Source organism: Dendrobates tinctorius, unplaced genomic scaffold, assembly GCF_039654945.1.
Source record: "Dendrobates tinctorius isolate UK_male_01 unplaced genomic scaffold, ASM3965494v1 ptg000205l, whole genome shotgun sequence".
NCBI lineage: Eukaryota > Metazoa > Chordata > Amphibia > Anura > Dendrobatidae > Dendrobates > Dendrobates tinctorius.
The window spans coordinates 2,613,631-2,634,900 of record NW_027361872.1 but is presented as its reverse complement, the minus strand read 5'-3'; the positions used below and the strand labels follow the sequence as shown (position 1 = coordinate 2,634,900).

The window sequence follows — 21,270 nt, the reverse complement described above, 5'->3', positions numbered from 1 at the left end:
GTTTTTAACAGGGAAAAATGCAAAGTACTACATCTGGGCAATAAAAATGAAAAAAGCATATACAGAATGGGAGGAATAGGGCTAAGCAACAGCACATGTGAAAAAGACTTGGGTATACTAATAGATCACAGACTGAATATGAGTCAACAGTGTGATGCAGCAGCAAAAAAGGCAAATGCAATTCTAGGATGTATTAACAGAAGCATACAGTCTAGATCACGTGAAGTCATTATTTCCCTCTACTCCTCTTTGGTCAGACCTCATCTAGAATATTGTGTCCAGTTTTGGGCACCACATTTTAAAAATGACATCAACAAACTGGAGCAAGTTCAGAAAAGAGCGACCAGAATGGTGACCGGTCTGCAAACCCTGTCTTATGAGGAAAGGTTGCAGGATTTGGGAATGTTTAGTTTGCAAAAGAGAAGACCGAGAGGAGACTTAATAGCTGTCTACAAATATCTAAAGGGCTGTCACATTGTAGAAGGATCAACTTTATTGTCATTTGCACAAGGAAAGACTAGAAGCAATGGGATGAAACTGAATGGGAGGAGACACAGATTAGATATTAGAAAAAACTTTTTGACAGTTAGTGATCAATGAGTGGAACAAGCTGCCACGAGAAGTGGTGAGTTCTCCTTCAATGGAAGTCTTCAAACAGAGGCTGGACAGACATCTGACTGGGATGATTTAGCGAATCCTGCTTTGAGCAGGGGGTTGGACCAGATGGCCCAGGAGGTCCCTTCCAACTCTACGATTCTATGATTCTAGATCTGCAGCAGATAAAACTGAGATTTTTATCAAAACTGTAGCAAGTAGCCCAGTACATGATACATTGCTAGAATCAGGGTCTCAGACGCTGCATTATGCTGCTCTCAACACAGCAAAAACATGGTGACAGATTCCCTTTAACAGTCTAATTTAAAATGAATGACCCCCATAAACAAAAAACTCATCAATCATTTTATACATGCCAGAGAAAAATCAAATGATATACTATTATTCCCTCTATCATTAGTTAAATCGAAGCACTGTATGCATGTACATGCTAAAATTCAGGGTGACCTCCAATACCATTAATTTACTTCCATACGCCTGCAAAATTCTCAAAACAAATTCATGGTTACTCAAGGTTTGCAAAAAAAAAAAAAAAAAGACATGCGCATTTTTTGTGTCATGTGAACATGCCTGACAAAAAACTGAACAACTAAACTGAATTACCACAAGTAAAGGAAGCATGTGGAAACTACATGGCGAGGTGGACAGCCAAGCCTTTATGAAAAATTTACTATAAGTAATGACTTAAGCTTCCCCTGGTATCTCGGATGATGAAGTCTCTTCCTGTACTGTAGATCTCTTTTGACAGCTACAGTCATAGTAGATTGCAGACTGCATGAAATCATGGGACTATATGAAATTAGCGGGGGGAATGCCTCCAGGGTGCTTAGTTAAAAAGTTTTCAGTAGCACAACCTGGAAGAAGACAGGAACAACAGCATAAAGACACGTTTGAAATAGCTCATTTATGTCAGCTTTGCCTACAGCTGGCATATGATTATACTTCTGTTTTTCTTTCCTTTATGCAAAAATGACAATATACACAAAGCAGTTAGAGCTGCCATTGTCTGCAGGGCAGAGAATACAGCAATACATCCGCTTCTCTGGATAGCTATAGTTTGGGTTGAGCAACAAGTATAGCAGGATCCTGGTCCAGCCCAAACATTGACAGTCTGTGGCTTCTGGTCCCAAGCACTGCGAAACTAGTACATTGTGCCTCTTCTTATTAGTAGGCTGCTGGAACATCAATATTTCGCGGTGCCTCACAAACCAGAAGAGGCGCTCGGGATATATAGTTTGAGCCAAAGGATTTTTCCGGAGAACTGATGAAGGTTTCGACCGAAACGTTTTCTCATTCTGGATTGCATTTATCGAATAAACAAAATTCCTTTTTCTTAATTTACCCAAGTGCCAAGTTATATATCTACTACGCTACGGGACAGGATACTACTGGTACACCGACTGACCAGAAGTTTTTTGCTCCTTTATTGATATTTTTTTTTATTATTACACAAACTTTAATTTATGGACATTTATGGTTTGATTTCTTTGTCTTTATGGATTGGATGGGTTGTTACTGACATTTGGTGAGAATGTCATGTCAATAGCACCTTTAGAAATATATTTACAACCAAAACTGGTGATAAGTCCAATAGTTATTTCACCCACTGTATATGCCTATGAGACTGGTAAGTTCGGGGCAGTAAAACTATGGTCTTTTGGAAAGTCAAGGTACATAAAAAACAAAAAAAAACAAACAAAAAATGTAGAAAAACTCACAATTGGAATCATTATGTTGCAGATGCTTCCCCACCTGACATTGGCGCAAATGTTAGTAACAGTGTCGGAATATGTACTGTATGTCAGTCAAGAAGATGCCCGTCGACTGGTAAGCGCAGAATGACAATCTTGGGAACTGGATGGCACTGGGGCTATAAGAGAGGAGGATAAATGATGGAGAAGCAAAGAGAAAAGACTTGGTTTAAAAAAAAATAAAATAAGAATAAAATGAAAATATTTTTTTCCTAATTTTTTTTTTTTTTTTTTCTTTTAAGGGTTTGCAATAGTTTTCTAAAACTCATGGCACCATTTCTGGTATAAAAACAGCAGCCTTGCTTCCTTTATCTCATGCAATCCATTAAACACCCTCGCTTTGAAATGAAATATGGCTTTTTGGCTAACACAAGGTCACCCTCTGCAACAGCGTAGAGATCAAAAGAACATAAAAGTACAAAAGCCTCTTTATTTTGTCCTCTACAGTAGAGCAGCACATCGCATCGCCTTACACTTTACAGGATTACAGATAGCTGAAACAGCCGGGAATACACATTTCCCAGGCCCCAGCCTTCCCTGCGGGTCTTCAGGGCACTGTCTTTGCGCGGGAAATAACTTCATTTACAAAACTGTTATTCTTAGCCAGAACATCGGCCTTTAGCTGATTGAGCCTGAGTTTCAGGTCGTCCTCGGACATTACGGTCAGCGGCAGAGTTTTGACTTTGGAAAGGAAGTCCTGGATGATCTTCTCGCCTTCCTGTAAAAAGGGACAATGTCTTTTTATAAAACCATCTAGCGCACTGATGCAAAACAAGCGGATACAAAAAAAATTTGGACCAATTATTGCACAAGTCACGGCTCACAGTTAAAGAGAATCTGTCATCACAGAGACCCTGATTCCAGCAATATGCCACTTACTGGGCTGCTTGGTGCATTTGTGATAAATCCGTTTTCTCTGCAGCAGATCTAGCAGTTCTCTGAATGCTGAGCTCTGTATAACCCCACCCACACCACTGATTGGATGCTTTCCATGTACAGGTGCCAATCAGTGGTGAGGGCATGGTTGGACTCCCTGGCATTACTAGACCTCTAGTGATAATCTGCTTCTTATAAAAGTGATTTTATCAAAACTACAGCAAGCAGCCCAGTAAGTGACATATCACAGAAATTTGGCAGGTCTTTCTCTATACATCATTTATAGGTGGTAAAAACCTGGTGTCAGCTTTCCTGAAAGCAAGGTGCAAAAAGTGTCTTAATCACCTAGGTCTCAATTCATCAGAATTCCAGTGCAAAACCGATTGAAATGTGGCAATTTGCAAACTTTTGTCTTATTTTGTCCCGGACAAAATTGTCAACTTTGCAAAAAGAGTGGGAAGATTAGCTGGGAGGGGGCATGATCAAGGCAAGTCAACAAATTCATCATAATATACACCACAAAAGTGGGGTAAATTACAACAGAAATGTACGAACACCCCTGACTCGAGTACATTTTTTGCTAGCTGAAAGATGCGCCAAATTCAGTAATGGGCATAGGTTTCTTAATGAAATTGGAACATCTTACTTCAACGCACTTTTCATCAAGATGGGTGGACAGAAACACATCAGTCTTGATGAACTGGAGCCAAAATGGGGTGGCAAGGCATGCAAGATTTTGTATTTTTCCCACAAATTGATACTGATGCATTTACAGTCATATGTAAAAGTTTGGGCACCCCTATTAATATTAACCTTTTTTCTTTATAACAATTTTGGTTTTTGCAACAGGTATTTCAGTTTCATATATCTAATAACTGATGGACTCAGTTATATTTCTGGATTCAAATGAGGTTTATTGTACTAACAGAAAATGTGCAATCTGCATTTAAACAAAATTTGACCGGTGCAAAAGTATGGGCACCCTTATCATTTTCTTGATTTCAACACTCCTAACTACTTTTTACTGACTTCCTGAAGCACTAAATTGGTTTTGTAACCTCATTGATCTTTGAACTTCATATCCAGGTGTATCAAATCATGAGAAAAGGTATTTAAAGTGGCCACTTGCAAGTAGTTCTCCTATTTGATTCTCCTATGAAGAGTGGCATCATGGGCTCCTCAAAACAACTCTCAAATGATCTGAAAACAAAGATTATTCAACATAGCTTTTCAGGGGAAGAATACAAAAAGTTGTCTCTGAGATTTAACCAGTCAGTTTCCACTGTGAGGAACATAGTAAGGAAATGGAAGAACACAGGTACAGTTCTTGTTAAGCCCAGAAGTGGCAGGCCAAGCTGCAGCATCATCTTGCTGCAGATGGTGTCACTGTGCATCGGTCAACAATACAGCGCACTTTGCACAAGGAGAAGCTGTATGGGAGAGTGATGCGAAAGAAGCCGTTTCTGCAAGCACACCACAAACAGAGTCGCCTGAGGTATGCAAAAGCACATTGGGACAAGCCAGTTACATTTTGGAAGAAGGTCCTGTGAACTGATGAAACAAAGATTGAGTTGTTTGGTCATACAAAAAGGCGTTATGCATGCGCTGTATTGTTGACCGATGCACAGTGACACCATCTGCAGCAAGATGATGCTGCAGGTCTTTGGAGGTGGTCTGTGGATTGTCCTTGACTGTTCTCACCATTCTTCTTCTCTGCCTTTCTGATATTTTTCTTGGCCTGCCACTTATGGGCTTAACAAGAACTGTACCTGTGTTCTTCCATTTCCTTACTATGTTCCTCACAGTGGAAACTGACTGGTTAAATCTCAGAGACAACTTTTTGTATCCTTCCCCTGAAAAGCTATGATGAATAATCTTTGTTTTCAGATCATTTGAGAGTTGTTTTGAGGAGCCCATGATGCCACTCTTCATAGGAGAATCAAATAGGAGAACTACTTGCAAGTGGCCACCTTAAATACCTTTTCTCATGATTTGATACACCTGGCTATGAAGTTCAAAGCTCAATGAGGTTACAAAACCAATTTAGTGCTTCAGGAAGTCAGTAAAAAGTAGTTAGGAGTGTTCAAATCAAGAAAATGATAAGGGTGCCCATACTTTTGCACCGGTCAAATTTTGTTTAAATGCAGATTGCACATTTTCTGTTAGTACAATAAACCTCATTTGAATCCAGAAATATAACGGAGTCCATCAGTTATTAGATATATGAAACTGAAATACCTGTTGCAAAAACCAAAATTGTTATAAAGAAAAAAGGTTAATATTAATAGGGGTGCCCAAACTTTTACATATGACTGTAGCTTCGAAGACCTCCCCTAATATATTGTAAAGTTCATCCCCTGTTCTACGTTGCCCTATATGTATAGAAATAATCAACTTAAAAAGCTGGATAACAGGTCATAGATTGAATTACTTCTCTTGTACTGTCTATTATAATCTAGAGGTGCATTCAGAGCTGAAGTCTCCCAGCATGCCTTCTCCTTTGTATTTTGAGAAGTGTTTCCCCTTACACCAGACACTGTATAGTTTTATAAAAATGTATTTTTCTAAATCAATAAAAGGTGCAATTTAACACTAAATAATTGCTGATAAAAAGTTGCTTAAAGTGAATCTGGCAGCAAATTTTCACACCCGAAAAATATATATATTTTTTTTATTTTATTATTTACGTTTGAACTGATATGCAAATGAGGCTGAAGGACTACGGTAGATCTGAAACCTCTGTCAGTCCAGCTCTATTCCCCGCTGAGCGAGGACTAGAGCTGGAGTGACAGAGGCTTCAGATCTACCACAGCTTTTCAGCCTCACTCACATATTAATTCAAATGCTGATTTCTAAGTAAAGGAGAAACAGACCGGCCATGTAAAAGTACTGCTGGACTTGTTTTTGAAAGAGCTACATGTGCATATAAAGAGTTGGGTGGGGTGAATTCCTTCTGACAGATTATATTTTAAAGGTAAACTATACCAAAATCCCTGTCTTTCGGGAAAAAAAAAAAAATTAATATGTCAGCCATGCCACAAACCTGTTTCTCTATGTGACGTTTCTTACAGACTGGTTCATCCTCATGGTCCCCTCCGGCTCCGATGAACTGGAATTCTTCTAACTCCAAGGCCTTTGCTTTGGCATTCTCAATCACATGCTTTGGGAAGTTAGCCAGCTCCGCCACATGTATCCCAAAGCTCTGGTCACAAACACCTGAATAATAAAAAAATGACAGATTACAAAAGGCGAAAAAGATGGTGCTCCAATATATCATCACTACTCCATTCTCTGTTCCATCTTCTTTCATATAGCATAGTGAGAAAGTAAACGACAACAGCAACCACCATATGCAATGCGCTTGTCTGACACAAGGGACTCAAAGGGTGGTGGAAAAAAAGAAATGGCAGCTTAGCTTTTCTATACGTTAACATCTAAATTACTCTTTACAAGTCATTAGCGTGCAACAAATACAATTTCAAAAATTGATTTTGCAGCATCTGGGGGGAAAAAAAAAAAAAAGGTAACCTCCACTGATCCAGCTGTTCCTGGTGTTGTGGATGTGATCGGTTTTAGAACATAACACAAATCTGTCATCTGTATAGTGTCTGCAGAGGGGTACTGTGCATAGGACCATATGCAAATGATCGCAGTATCCCGCAGCGGCAACTATATAGTTGATGGACTGTGGGGTTTTGATCACATCTGGTCACGGGAAGTCAGAGACAAATAGTTTGATAAAATTAAATGAACATCTCCCATCATGGTATAACCCCTTATCAGTGACACTTTAGGAACATCTGTCCAGTTGGTAAGCAGAAGTGATTGTGAGTCAATGTCACCGACTTTGGTACAAATGAGAGTGACACCAGGAGCACAGAAGAGGCAAAAATAAAACAGCCCTCAAAACAAGATTTTTTTTTTTTTTACCGCATTGGCCACAAAAATTATTCCCCACTCTCCTTCCTGACTCTTCTGTAGTTTTGTGTGTTGCTAGGGTCTTTGTCACTACTGGCAGAATGAGGAGGTACCTGCTGCCCTTTCTGGTTGCACAGGTAGTCCCCCACCACCTCCTTCAAGACGGCAAGAATGTTTGCTGCGTCCTATTACAATCTCAACTGCAAGAAGCAGATACACGATGAGAGACAAAAGGGTTATAGAAGGGCATCAGCATCGGTATCTGCTCCTTTGTGCGAGGAGGATCAGTAGGAGCCCAGCCTACAAAATGATCTCCAGTGACTACTGGTGTGCAGGTTTCTAACCAAACTGGTCACAAACCAATTCAATGAGGATAACAAGAGGGCCTGATTTTCTGTAGTGGAACCTATCACAGCCAAGCACAGCGCAGTTTCATTTGGCATTTTCCAAAACACTCCTGTTGACAGATGAGAGGTTCACACTGAGCACAAATGACAGACGTGAAGGAGTCTGGAGATGCCGTGGCAATCATTATGCTAGCTGCCTCATCATCCAGCAAGGTCAGATGGACAGGGATGGTCTCCATATCCATAGAGTATCCTCCATGTGATAATCAATGGTACACCGACTCCTATAGAAGATCTTCAGATCTAATGTAAGACCTTATGCTGGTGGGTTCCTCTTGGCACAGGATAATGACTGGCCTCATGTGGTCTGAGGATGAAAAAGACATTGATGCCATTGTCTGGCCAGTGGCCACCACATTCCTCAGATCTGAATCTAATTGGGAACCTCTGGGAAATTATGCATTTATTTTTATTTTACTCATTTAAATAGCACCATTAATTCCACAGCGCTTTACACACATTATTGGAACTGTCCCCGATAAGGCTCACAATCTACATTCCCTATCACTATGTCTTTGGAGTGTGGGATGAAACCAGAAAACCCGGAGGAAACCAACGCAAACACGGGGAGACCATACAAACGCCTTGCAGATGTTGTCCTTCGTGGGATTTGAACCCAGGACCCCAGCATTGCAAGCCTGCAGTGCTAACCACTGAGCCACCCTATATATCAGTGCATCCAAAACCACTAAGCACGCAATGACTGTCCAGATCACCAATGCAACCAGGGCTGTGGAGTCGAAGTCGTGGAGTCGGAGCCGGTATAAAATGGACCGACTCCGACTCCTAAAATATATAATAAATTGGGTACAGTAGTGCAATGCAGAATGTGCAGAATATTTTTTCATAGGAATTTGGGAAAGTTATGAAATGTCCTATAAATGGCTGTTCTATTCCTGATCTAAGGCTACATTCACACAAGAACAGGTTCTTGTTATTGTAACGGACAATGCTTCTAACATGATAAGTACAATTAAACTGATGAGAGTAATGAACAACAGCTAGAAGAAAATTTAGGATTCAGTATGTTTGAGATGGAAGGCCACAGTGCTGTTCATCTAACTGAGGAACAAACAGATATTACAACAGAAGAACAGCAAAATTAAACTTTAGAAATAGATGATCTTGTTGAAGGTGCTTCAAAACACTTTCCTATTCATCACATTCATTCAGCGAGGGGGAGGCGTGTGTTTATATGTAAAATCATCCTTAAAACCCATCCTTCGTGATAATATATATGAATCTAATGAAAACGTAGAGTCCCTGTGGGTAGAGATAAGGGGAGGGGGGAAAAATAATAAATTACTGATAGGAGTTTGTTATAAATCTCCAAAAATAATGGAAGCAACAGAGAATATCCTCATAAAGCAAATAGATGAAGCAGCGACTCAAGGAGAAGTCATTATTATGGGGGACTTCAACTACCCTGAAATACATTGGGGAACCGAAACCTGCAGTTCCAGCAAAGGTAATAGGTTTTTGACTACTATGAGAGACAATTACCTTTCACAACTGGTTCAGGACCCAACAAGAGGGGGGGCACTGCTAGACCTAATATTAACCAACAGGCCAGACCGCATATCAAATGTAAGGGTTGAGGGTCACTTGGGTAATAGTGATCACAAATTAATAAGTTTTCATGTATCCTTTAATAAGATGTGTAGTAGAGGGGTTACAAGGACACTAAACTTCAGGAAGGCAAATTTCCAATGGATGAGAGATGATCTTGGTGCAATTAACTGGGACGATATCCTGAGACATAAAAATACACAAAGAAAATGGGAGACGTTTATTAGCATCCTGAATAGGACCTGTGCACAATATATACCGTATGGGAATAAATATGCGAGAAATAGGAGGAAACCACTATGGCTAAACAGAGCTGTAAGGGGCGCAATAAGAGATAAAAATAAAGCATATAGAGAATTAAAGCAAGTAGGTAGTGATGAGGCATTAAATAAATACAGAAGATTAAATAAATTCTGTAAAAAGCAAATCAAGACAGCAAAGATTGAGACAGAGAGACTCATTGCCAGAGAAAGTAAAAATAATCCCAAAATATTCTTTAACTACATAACTAGTAAGAAGCTAAAAAATGATAGTGTTGGTCCCCTTAAAAATAGTCTGGGTGAAATGGTGGATGAGGATGAGGAAAAAGCCAATATGCTAAATGACTTTTTTTCAACAGTATTTACACAAGAAAATCCCATGACGGATAACATGATCAGGGATAAAAATTCTCCATTAAATGTCACCTGCTTAACCCAGCAGGAAGTACGGCGGCGTCTACAAATCACTAAAATTGACAAATCCCCGGGCCCGGATGGGATACACCCCCGAGTACTGCAGGAATTAAGCACAGTCATAGATAGACCACTATTTTTAATCTTTAAAGATTCCATAATAACAGGGTCTGTACCACAGGACTGGCGTATAGCAAATGTGGTGCCAATATTCAAAAAGGGGACAAAAACTGAACTTGGAAATTATAGGCCAGTAAGTTTAACCTCAACTGTGGGTAAAATCCTGGAGGGTTTTCTAAGAGATACTATACTGGAGTATCTGGAGAAGAATAACCTTATGACCCAATATCAACATGGGTTTACAAGAGACCGTTCCTGTCAGACTAATCTGATAAGCTTTTATGAAGAGGTAAGTTCCGGACTGGACCAAGGGAATGCAGTGGACGTGGTGTACATGGACTTTTCAAAAGCTTTTGATACGGTGCCACACAAAAGGTTGATACATAAAATGAGAACAATGGGGATAGGGGAAAATATGTGTAGGTGGGTTAAGAGCTGGCTCAGGGATAGGAAACAAAGGGTGGTTATTAATGGAGCACACTCGGACTGGGTCACGGTTAGCAGTGGGGTACCACAGGGGTCAGTTTTGGGCCCACTTCTTTTTAACATATTTATTAATGACCTTGTAGGGGGCATAGAGTAGAATTTCAATATTTGCAGATGACACTAAACTCTGCAGGGTAATTAATACAGAGGAGGACAATTTTATATTACAGGAGGATTTATGTAAACTAGAAGCTTGGGCTGATAAATGGCAAATGAGCTTTAATGGGGATAAATGTAAGGTCATGCACTTGGGTAGAACGAACAAGTTGTATAATTATGTGCTTAATTGTAAAACACTGGGCAAAACAGTCACTGAAAAAGACCTGGGTGTATGGGTGGACGACAAACTCACATTTAGTGGCCAGAGTCAAGCAGCTGCTGCAAAGGCAAATAAAATAATGGGATGCATTAAAAGAGGCATAGATGCTCATGAGGAGAACATAATTTTACCTCTATATAAGTCACTAGTGCGACCACACTTAGAATACTGTATACAGTTCTGGTCTCCGGTGTATAAGAAAGACATAGCTGAACTGGAGCGGGTGCAGAGAAGAGCGACCAAGGTTATTAGGGAACTAGGGGGTCTGCAATACCAAGACAGGTTATTACACTTGGGGTTATTTAGTTTGGAGAATCGAAGGCTTAGGGGTGATCTTATTACAATGTATAAATATATGTGGGGACAATACAAAGACCTTTCTAATGATCTTTTTACTCTTAGACCTGTGACGGGGACAAGGGGGCATCCTCTACGTCTGGAGGAAAGAAGGTTTAAGCATACTCACAGACGCGGATTCTTTACTGTAAGAACAGTGAGACTATGGAACTCTCTGCCATATGATGTTGTAATGAGTGATTCACTACTAAAATTTAAGAAGGGACTGGATGCCTTTCTTGAAAAGTATAATATTACAGGGTATATACACTAGTCTCCTTAATATTGCGTTGATCCAGGGAGCTAGTCTGATTGCCGTATGTGGAGTCGGGAAGGAATTTTTTTCCCCAATGTGAAGCTTACTGTTGCCACATGGGGTTTTTTGCCTTCCTCTGGATCAACATGTTAGGGCAAGTTAGGATAGGATATGGGTTGAACTAGATGGACTTAAAGTCTCCCTTCAACCTTAATAACTATGTTACTATGTTACATACGCTGTGTTGTGCACACGCTGCAGCTGGCAATAAGAGATAAGGCCCCGTTACACGTATCAATGTCCCAGCGATCCCACCAATGATCCGACGTGGATGGGATCGCTGGGACATCATTAGCTGATCGCTGGTAAGCAGTCACAGACAGCCCCTCCAGCGATCAGGACCAGTGAGCAAGCTGGTTTCCAATGTAAACAGCGGGTATCTAAGAGCCGCGTGGGGCTCTTAGCGCTGTTTAACTTGGAAACCAGCGTCGCTGATCGCTGGTCTCTCGCTGCCACACGCAGCGATGCGCGCTGGCCAGCAGGAGACCAACGATCAAAAACGGCCCAGGACGTTCGAGCGCGATCAGCGATACCCGGCAGGGGGGCCGGTCGCTGATCCATGTTACACACAGCGATATCTCTGTGGCGTCACAAAATCAGCGATCTCGCTGGCGACATCGCTGGTTGTGACGGGGCCTATAGTCTGCAAGAGGGACATGCTGGAAATCTGATTGGAAAAGTGAGGAAATTGGTTATTGCCGCCAGAACCCCTAAAATTGATTCCATCTTGAAGAGACGTGCTGGGAAAGGGGCTATTGTTGATCAAGCCACTCGGTGGGGCACCACTTATTTAATGATTGAGCGATTGCTTGAACTACAACCGTTTCTTATAGATATGACGAACCCTCAGGTAACCCCTAAATGAAGGTCAATGGATACAGGTGGCTGAATTAAAGGAATTGCTTAACCCCTTCCTGACATGAGACGTACTATCCCGTCCACGGTACCCGGGCCCGTATGACCGGGGACGGGATAGTACGTCTACCGCGATCAGCGGCGCCCACGTGGTGAGCGCCGCTGATCGCGGCCAGGTGTCAGCTGATTATCACAGCTGACACCCGGCACAATGTGTCAGGGGCGGTCACGGACCGCCCCCGACACGTTAACCCCTTGCACACCGCGATCAAACGCGATCGCGGTGTACCGGGAGTTAAAGGGAAGCATCGGCAGGGAGGGGGCTCCCTCCGTGCTTCCCTGAGCCCCCCACGGCAGCGCAATGTGCAGCGCTGCTGCGGGGGGCTCCTTTCCTCCAGGCCCCCGAATCCAAGATGGCGACGGGGGCCTTCGGGGGCCTGGGGAAGCTGGCTTCCTCAGTGCCTGCAAAGCGCAGGCATGAGGAAGCCTTGTGCACTGCCTGTGACAGATTGCTGATCTGTCACAGTGATCTGTGATGTGACAGATCAGCGATCTGTCACAGGACAGTGATGTCCCACCTGGGACTATGTAATAAAGTAAAAAAAAAATTAAAAAAAAGTGTAAAAATAAATTTAAAAAAATCGCCAAATAAATTAGTAGTAAAAAAAAAAAATATTCCCCAATAAATTCATTTTTTGAAAATAATAAAAAAAAAAAGCAATAAAAGTACACATATTAGGTATCACCGCGTCCGTAACGACCCGCCCTATAAAACTGTCCCATTAGTTAACCCCTTTAGCGAACCCCTTAAAAAATAAAAATAAAAAACGAAGCAAAAAATAATGATTTATTATCATACCGCCAAACAAAAAGTGCAATAACGCGCGATCAAAAAGACGCATATAAATATCCATGGTACCGCTGAAAACGTCATTTTGTCCCGCAAAAAACGAGCCACCACACAGCATCATCAGCGAAAAAATAAAAAAGTTATAACTCGCAGAATAAAGCGATGCAAAAATAATTATTTTTTATATAAAATAGTTTTCATTGCATAAAACCGACAAAAACATAAAAAAACGACCTAAATGAGGTATCGCTGTAACCGTACTGACCCGAAGAATAAAACCGCTTTATCAATTTTACCACACGCGGAACGGTGTAAACGCACCCCCCCCAAAAGAAATTCATGAAACGCTGGTTTTTGTTCATTCTGCGTCCCAAAAATCGGAATAAAAAGCGATCAAAAAATTTCACGTGCCCGAAAATGGTACCAATAAAAACGTCAACTCGTCCCGCAAAAAATAAGACCTCACATGACTCTGTGGGTCAAAATAAGGAAAAATTATAGCTATCAATATGTGGTGATGCAAAAACTATTTTTACAATAAAAAGCGTCTTTTAGCGTGCGACAGCCGCCAAACATAAAAACCGCCATAAATAGTAAATCAAACCCCCCGTTATCACCCCCTTAGTTAGGGAAAAATAATAAAATAAAAAAAATGTATTTATTTCCATTTTTCCATTAGGGTTAGGGCTAGGGTTAGGGCTAGGGGTGTGTTGGGGTAGGGTTGGGGTAGGGTTAGGGCTAGGGTTAGGGCTAGGGTTAGGGCTAGGGCTAGGGCTAGGGTTAGGGGCGTGTTGGGGTTCGGGTTGGAGTTAGAATTGGGGGTTTCCACTGTTTGGGCACATCAGGGGCTCTCCAAATGCAACATGGCGTCTGATCTCAATTCCAGCCAATTCTGAGTTGAAAAAGCCAAATGGTGCTCCTTCCCTTCCAAGCTCTGCTATGCGCCCAAACAGTGTTTTACCCCCACATGTAGGGTAGCAGCCTACTCAGGACAAATTGCAAAACAATTTTTGGGGTCCAATTTCTCCTGTTACCCTTAGGAAAATAAAAAATTGGGGGCAAAAATATCATTTTTGTGGAAAAAAATGATTTTTTTATTTTCACGTCCGAGTGTTATAAACTTCTGTGAAGCACTTGGGGGTTCAAAGTGCTCACCACACATCTAGATAAGTTCCGTGGGGGGTCTAGTGTCCAAAATGGGGTCACTTGTGGGGAGTTTCAATAGTTTAGGTACATCAGGGGCTCTCCAAACGCACATGACACCCGCAGACCATTCCATCAAAGTCTGCATTCCAAAACGTCACTACTTCCCTTCCGAGCCCCGACGTGTGCCCATACAGTAGTTTTCTCCCACATATGGGGTAGCAGCGTACTCAGGACAAATTGGACAACAACTTTTGGGGTCCAATTTCTCCTGGTACCCTTGGGAAAATAAAAAAATGGTGACTAAAAGATCATGTTTGTGGAAAAAATACGAATTTTTTATTTTCACGCCCGGGCGTTGTAAACTTCTGTGAAGCACTGGGGGGGTCAAAGTGCTCACCACACATCTAGATAAGTTCCTTGGGGGGTCTAGTTTACAAAATGGTGTCATTTGTGGGGGGTTTCCACTGTTTAGGTACATTAGGGGCTCTCCAAAGGCAACATGACACCCGCAGACCATTCCATCAAAGTCTGCATTCCAAAACGTCACTACTTCCCTTCCGAGCCCCGACGTGTGCCCATACAGTAGTTTTCTCCCACATATGGGGTAGCAGCGTACTCAGGACAAATTGGACAACAACTTTTGGGGTCCAATTTCTCCTGGTACCCTTGGGAAAATAAAAAAATGGTGACTAAAAGATCATGTTTGTGGAAAAAATACGAATTTTTTATTTTCACGCCCGGGCGTTGTAAACTTCTGTGAAGCACTGGGGGGGTCAAAGTGCTCACCACACATCTAGATAAGTTCCTTGGGGGGTCTAGTTTACAAAATGGTGTCATTTGTGGGGGGTTTCCACTGTTTAGGTACATTAGGGGCTCTCCAAAGGCAACATGACACCCGCAGACCATTCCATCAAAGTCTGCATTCCAAAACGTCACTACTTCCCTTCCGAGCCCCGACGTGTGCCCATACAGTAGTTTTCTCCCACATATGGGGTATCAGCATACTCAGGACAAATTGGACAACAACTTTTGGGGTCCAATTTCTCCTGGTACCCTTGGGAAAATAAAAAAATGGTGACTAAAAGATCATGTTTGTGGAAAAAATACGAATTTTTTATTTTCACGCCCGGGCGTTGTAAACTTCTGTGAAGCACTGGGGGGGTCAAAGTGCTCACCACACATCTAGATAAGTTCCTTAGGGGGTCTAGTTTCCAAAATGGTGTCATTTGTGGGGGGGTTACACTGTTTTGGTACATCAGGAGTTTTCCAAACGCGACATGGTGTCCGATCTCAATTCCAGCCAAAAACGTCAAATGGCGCTGCTTCCCTTCCGAGCTCTGCCATGCGCCCAAATAGTGGTTTACCCCCACATGTGGGGTATCAGCGTACTCAGGACAAATTGCACAATAACTTTTAGGGTCCTGTTACCTTTGGAAAAATAAGAATTGAGGGTGAAAAGATCATTTTTGTGGAAAAAATATGATTTTTTAATTGTATGGCTTTATGTTATAAACTTCTGTGAAGCCCATGGGGGTTCAAAGTTCTCACCACACATCTAGATAAGTTCCTTAGGGGGTCTAGTTTCCAAAATGGTGTCATTTGTGGGGGGTTTCCACTGTTTTGGTACATCAGGGGTTTTCCAAACGCGACATGGTGTCCGATCTCAATTCCAGCCAAAAACGTCAAATGGCGCTGCTTCCCTTCCGAGCTCTGCCATGCGCCCAAATAGTGGTTTACCCCCACATGTGGGGTATCAGCGTACTCAGGACAAATTGCACAATAACTTTTAGGGTCCTGCTACCCTTGGGAAAATAAAAATTGGGGTGAAAAGATCATTTTTGTGGAAAAAATATGATTTTTTAATTGTACCGCTGTACGTTATAAACCTCTGTAAAGCCCTTGTGGGTTCAAAGTTCTCACCACATATCTAGATAAGTTCCTTGGGGGGTCTAGTTTCCAAAATGGGGTCACTTGTAGGGGGTTTCCACTGTTTAGGTACATCAGGGACTCTCCAAACGTGACATGGCGTCCAATCTGAATTCCAGCCAATTTTGCATTGAAAAAGTCAAACGGCGCTCCTTCCATTCTGAGCTCTGCCATGCGCCGAAACAGTCGTTCCCCCCCACATATCGGGTATCTGCGTACTCAGGACAAATTGCACAATAACTTTTGCAGTTCAATTTCTCCTGTTACCCTTGGTAAAATAAAAAAAATTGAACCTGAAGTATTTTTTTTATGAAAAAAAGTTAGATGTTCATTTTTTTTTAAATATTCAAAAAAATTCCTGTGACGCACCTAAAGGGTTAATAAACTTCTTGAATGTGGTTTTGAGCACCTTAAGGGGTGCAGTTTTTAGAATGGTGTCACTTTTGGGTATTTTCTATCATATAGACCCCTCAAAGTGGCTTCAAATGTGATGTGGTCCTAAAAATAAAATGGTGTTGTAAAAATGAGAAATCGCTGGTCAACTTTTAACCCTTATAACTTCCTAACAAAAAAAAATTTTGGTTCCAAAATTGTGCTGATGTAAAGTAAACATGTGGGAAATGTTACTTATCAAGTTTTTTGTGTGCCGTATCTCTGTGATTTAAGGGCATAAAAATTCAAAGTTGGAAAATTGCGAAATTTTCAAAATTTTCGCCAAATTTCCGTTTTTCTCACAAATAAACGCAAGTTATTTGAATGAAATTTTACCACTATCATGAAGTACAATATGTCACGAGAAAACAATGTCAGAATCACCGGGATCCATGGAAGCGTTTGAGAGTTATGACCTCATAAAGGTACAGTGGTCAGAATTGTAAAAATTGGCCCGGTCATGAACGTGCAAACCACCCTTGGGGGTGAAGGGGTTAATCACCTATTTACCGTGACTAAAAAATTACAAACTGAGAATTTAACTCCTGGCATTTTCCTAAGGGAGTGGAAGAACTTGCTATTTTGCCTGTCCCAAAGAGGAGGTTTAATCGCAGATGGCATTTCTGCTTCAATGAAACGGAGAGAGACACAGCTATTGGAAAATAAAATTTTTCTGGCAGCTGTTTATGTGGACCCAAGTCATCATATATTGCTTGATGATCAACAGCTTACTAAAGGAAAAGAAGCTATGACTGAGGTAGCAGTTGGGATGAGTGGCTTACAGGAGGACTGCCAGGCGCAAGAGGACTTGGGTTCTGACAGTGCTACTGCTGCCATATCTTCATCCTCATCAGATGAGGAGTTTGACTTTGACAAGTATTTGGATGACATGGAGCAGGCAAAGCGTTGCCGCAAGGAAAAAGATTTCACTCCGTCTCCTATAGCAAGCAGATTGACCAGATTTCAGCAAAATGTTTCACTTGCTCTCAAAGAAATAGAAAAATTCAACCGTTCATCCAAACTGACTGTGCATGAGGCAATTCCTTTATACTTGGAAATTGTTAGAGATGTTGCCCATGTGGTTACGGCTTTACCGCCAACCCAAGTTACTGTAGGGAGGTTGTTCTCTGGCCTTAAAATTATTAGGTCAGATTTGAGGTCATCTATGAAGGAGGATCTGATGGAGGCAATTCTATTTCTTACAACAAATTCATAGACTGCACAAATGTTATTTAGTATGTTTTTGTTGAAAACTGTCTTTTGCCACTTACATAGTTTATTACATAGAGGGCAACGTTTCAACGGTGACCCGTCTTTGTCAAGCTATTTTTTTTCCTTTTGTCATTTTGGCTGTTTGGACACTGCTGAATAGGTTTTGCACCTGCTGTATTATTTTGGTAGTGCTGCCCTTTTTTCTTGATTTATTTCTTGATTTATATATACCGTATTTTTCGGACTATAAGACGCACCGGACCATAAGACGCACCCCAATTTTCAGAAGGAAAATAGGGAAAAAAATAATGTGTCAAATGGGGGTCCGTCTTACAGTCCGAATTCAGCTTACCTGGGAAGGGATCCGGCACAGGTGGAGGAGTAGTCACAGGGGTCATTCAGTGGTCCAGGCTCGTGCGGTGGCGGCTCTGTGCTGGGGCAGGTTGGTTGTGCTGGGGCAGCTGCACTGGGGCAGGGGCAGCTGTGCTGGGGCAGCTGTCCTGAGGCTGGGGCAGCTGTGCTGGGGCAGCTATCCTGAGGCTGGGGCAGCTGTCCTGAGGCAGCTGTCCTGAGGCTGGGGCAGCTGTCGTGAGGCAGCTGTCCTGAGGCTGGGGTAGCTTTGCTGGGGCAGCTGTCCTGAGGCTGGGGCAGTTGTGCTGGGGCAGGTGGGCCTCTGCGGGGCAGTGGTGGCGGCGGGCTGTGCTCCGGTGCAGGGGCTGCGGCTCCGCCGGCATTTCCTCCAAGCCCAGAGGCCCCCTGCACATCCCTTGCTGGCCGCCGCCATGGTGCGGTGGCCTCTGGGAACATGGACGCCGGGAAGATGGCCGCCGGTCCGGGGACGGCGCATGCGCAGGTTCAGATCTCGTCCCGCAAGCGGATGTGCAGGGGGCCTCCGGGCTTGGAGGAAATGCCGGCGGATCCACCGCCCCTGCACCGGAGGACAGCCCGCCGCCACCACCGCCCCGCAGAGCCCCGGAGGTGAGTATATTGCGACCACAAGACGCACCCCCCACTTTCCCCTGAAATTTTTGGGGAAAAAAGTGTGTCTTATGGTCCGAAAAATACAGTGTATATATATATATATATATATATATATATATATATACATACAGTGGGGAAAAAAAGTATTTAGTCAGTCAGCAATAGTGCAAGTTCCACCACTTAAAAAGATGAGAGGCGTCTGTAATTTACATCATAGGTAGACCTCAACTATGGGAGACAAACTGAGAAAAAAAAATCCAGAAAATCACATTGTCTGTTTTTTTTTTTCATTTTATTTGCATATTATGGTGGAAAATAAGTATTTGGTCAGAAACAAAATTTCATCTCAATACTTTGTGATATATCCTTTGTTGGCAATGACAGAGGTCAAACGTTTTCTGTAAGTCTTCACAAGGTTGCCACACACTGTTGTTGGTATGTTGGCCCATTCCTCCATGCAGATCTCCTCTAGAGCAGTGATGTTTTTGGCTTTTCGCTTGGCAACACGGACTTTCAACTCCCTCCAAAGGTTTTCTATAGGGTTGAGATCTGGAGACTGGCTAGGCCACTCCAGGACCTTGAAATGCTTCTTACGAAGCCACTCCTTCGTTGCCCTGGCGGTGTGCTTTGGATCATTGTCATGTTGAAAGACCCAGCCACGTTTCATCTTCAATGCCCTTGCTGATGGAAGGAGGTTTGCACTCAAAATCTCACGATACATGGCCCCATTCATTCTTTCATGTACCCGGATCAGTCGTCCTGGCCCCTTTGCAGTGAAACAGCCCCAAAGCATGATGTTTCCACCACCATGCTTTACAGTAGGTATGGTGTTTGATGGATGCAACTCAGTATTCTTTTTCCTCCAAACACGACAAGTTGTGTTTCTACCAAACAGTTCCAGTTTGGTTTCATCAGACCATAGGACATTCTCCCAAAACTCCTCTGGATCATCCAAATGCTCTCTAGCAAACTTCAGACGGGCCCGGACATGTACAGGCTTAAGCAGTGGGACACGTCTGGCACTGCAGGATCTGAGTCCATGGTGGCGTAGTGTGTTACTTATGGTAGGCCTTGTTACATTGGTCCCAGCTCTCTGCAGTTCATTCACTAGGTCCCCCCGCGTGGTTCTGGGATTTTTGCTTACTGTTCTTGTGATCATTCTGACCCCATGGGGTGGGATTTTGCGTGGAGCACCAGATCGAGGGAGATTATCAGTGGTCTTGTATGTCTTCCATTTTCTAATTATTGCTCCCACAGTTGATTTCTTCACTCCAAGCTGGTTGGCTATTGCAGATTCAGTCTTCCCAGCCTGGTGCAGGGCTACAATTTTGTTTCTGGTGTCCTTTGACAGCTCTTTGGTCTTCACCATAGAGGAGTTTGGAGTCAGACTGTTTATGGGTGTGCACAGGTGTCTTTTTATACTGATAACAAGTTTAAACAGGTGCCATTACTACAGGTAATGAGTGGAGGAAAGAGGAGACTCTTAAAGAAGAAGTTACAGGTCTGTGAGAGCCAGAAATCTTGATTGCTTCTTTCTGACCAAATACTTATTTTCCACCATAATATGCAAATAAAATGAAAAAAAAACAGACAATGTGATTTTCTGGATTTTTTTTTCTCAGTTTGTCTCCCATAGTTGAGGTCTACCTATGATGTAAATTACAGACGCCTCTCATCTTTTTAAGTGGTGGAACTTGCACTATTGCTGACTGACTAAATACTTTTTTTCCCCACTGTATACACATACACACACACACTAACTCTCTCTCTCTCTCTCTATATACATATATATATATATATATGTAATCGATATTACATAGTGTATTACATATTTACAATTTATTACAGTTTGTGTTCTAAAGTTGTATTCCAATAAATATATATTATGTTCTATCTAAATATCTTGATTATTGTACCACAAAAATGATTAAATGTCTGATGTTCACATTGTACTACAATAAATTTTTCACTTAAATATAAGCAATATATGTGGGAGTCGGAGTCGGTGTAAGGGAAATTGAGGACTCGGAGTCGCAGGTTTAGCTTACGGACTCCACAGCCCTGAATGCAACTAATCCGTATTCAGGAAATGTTTTGTCAGGACACTACTTGCCGTCTTATCAGAAGCATGCCCAGTTGTTGTCAGGTACATAGGACACACACATTAGTGAATCACACTATAAGTTGTCGTGATAAAATTAGTAGGTAATTGGCTTTGCCTGTGATTTCAATCTTTTTCCTTCATTTTTTGGATCACAAGACAGATAAATTCATTATGTGGATTGGAAGAATGCACTTCCTTACATGCATAGCTAAAACAGAGCAAAGCAATGAGATCACCGATTCTACAGTTTATCCCCTTACCTCCCTCTGTCATACAACCCTCCCTCCTCTCCCCACACACATATGGCAGGGCAGATACACTGAGAGTGTGCGGGTGGGGTGCAAACAATGGCCTTCAGGGGTGCTATCCTAGTCTAT

At 42.2% G+C, this 21,270-nt stretch overlaps 1 protein-coding gene across 2 annotated transcripts in view; it reads right to left on the bottom strand.

The window, feature by feature from the left end:
• MSH2 (mutS homolog 2) overlaps positions 1-21,270 on the bottom strand; it is a 194,231-nt gene that overhangs the window by 29,501 nt on the left and 143,460 nt on the right. For both annotated transcript variants that reach the window (XM_073554007.1, XM_073554008.1), the window contains 2 exons: positions 6,286-6,458; positions 2,334-3,084 (listed from right to left, as the gene is read on the bottom strand). In XM_073554007.1, the coding sequence (XP_073410108.1) occupies positions 2,914-3,084; positions 6,286-6,458 (344 nt within the window). In that variant the 3' untranslated portion in view covers positions 2,334-2,913. The remainder of the gene's footprint in view (positions 1-2,333; positions 3,085-6,285; positions 6,459-21,270) is intronic.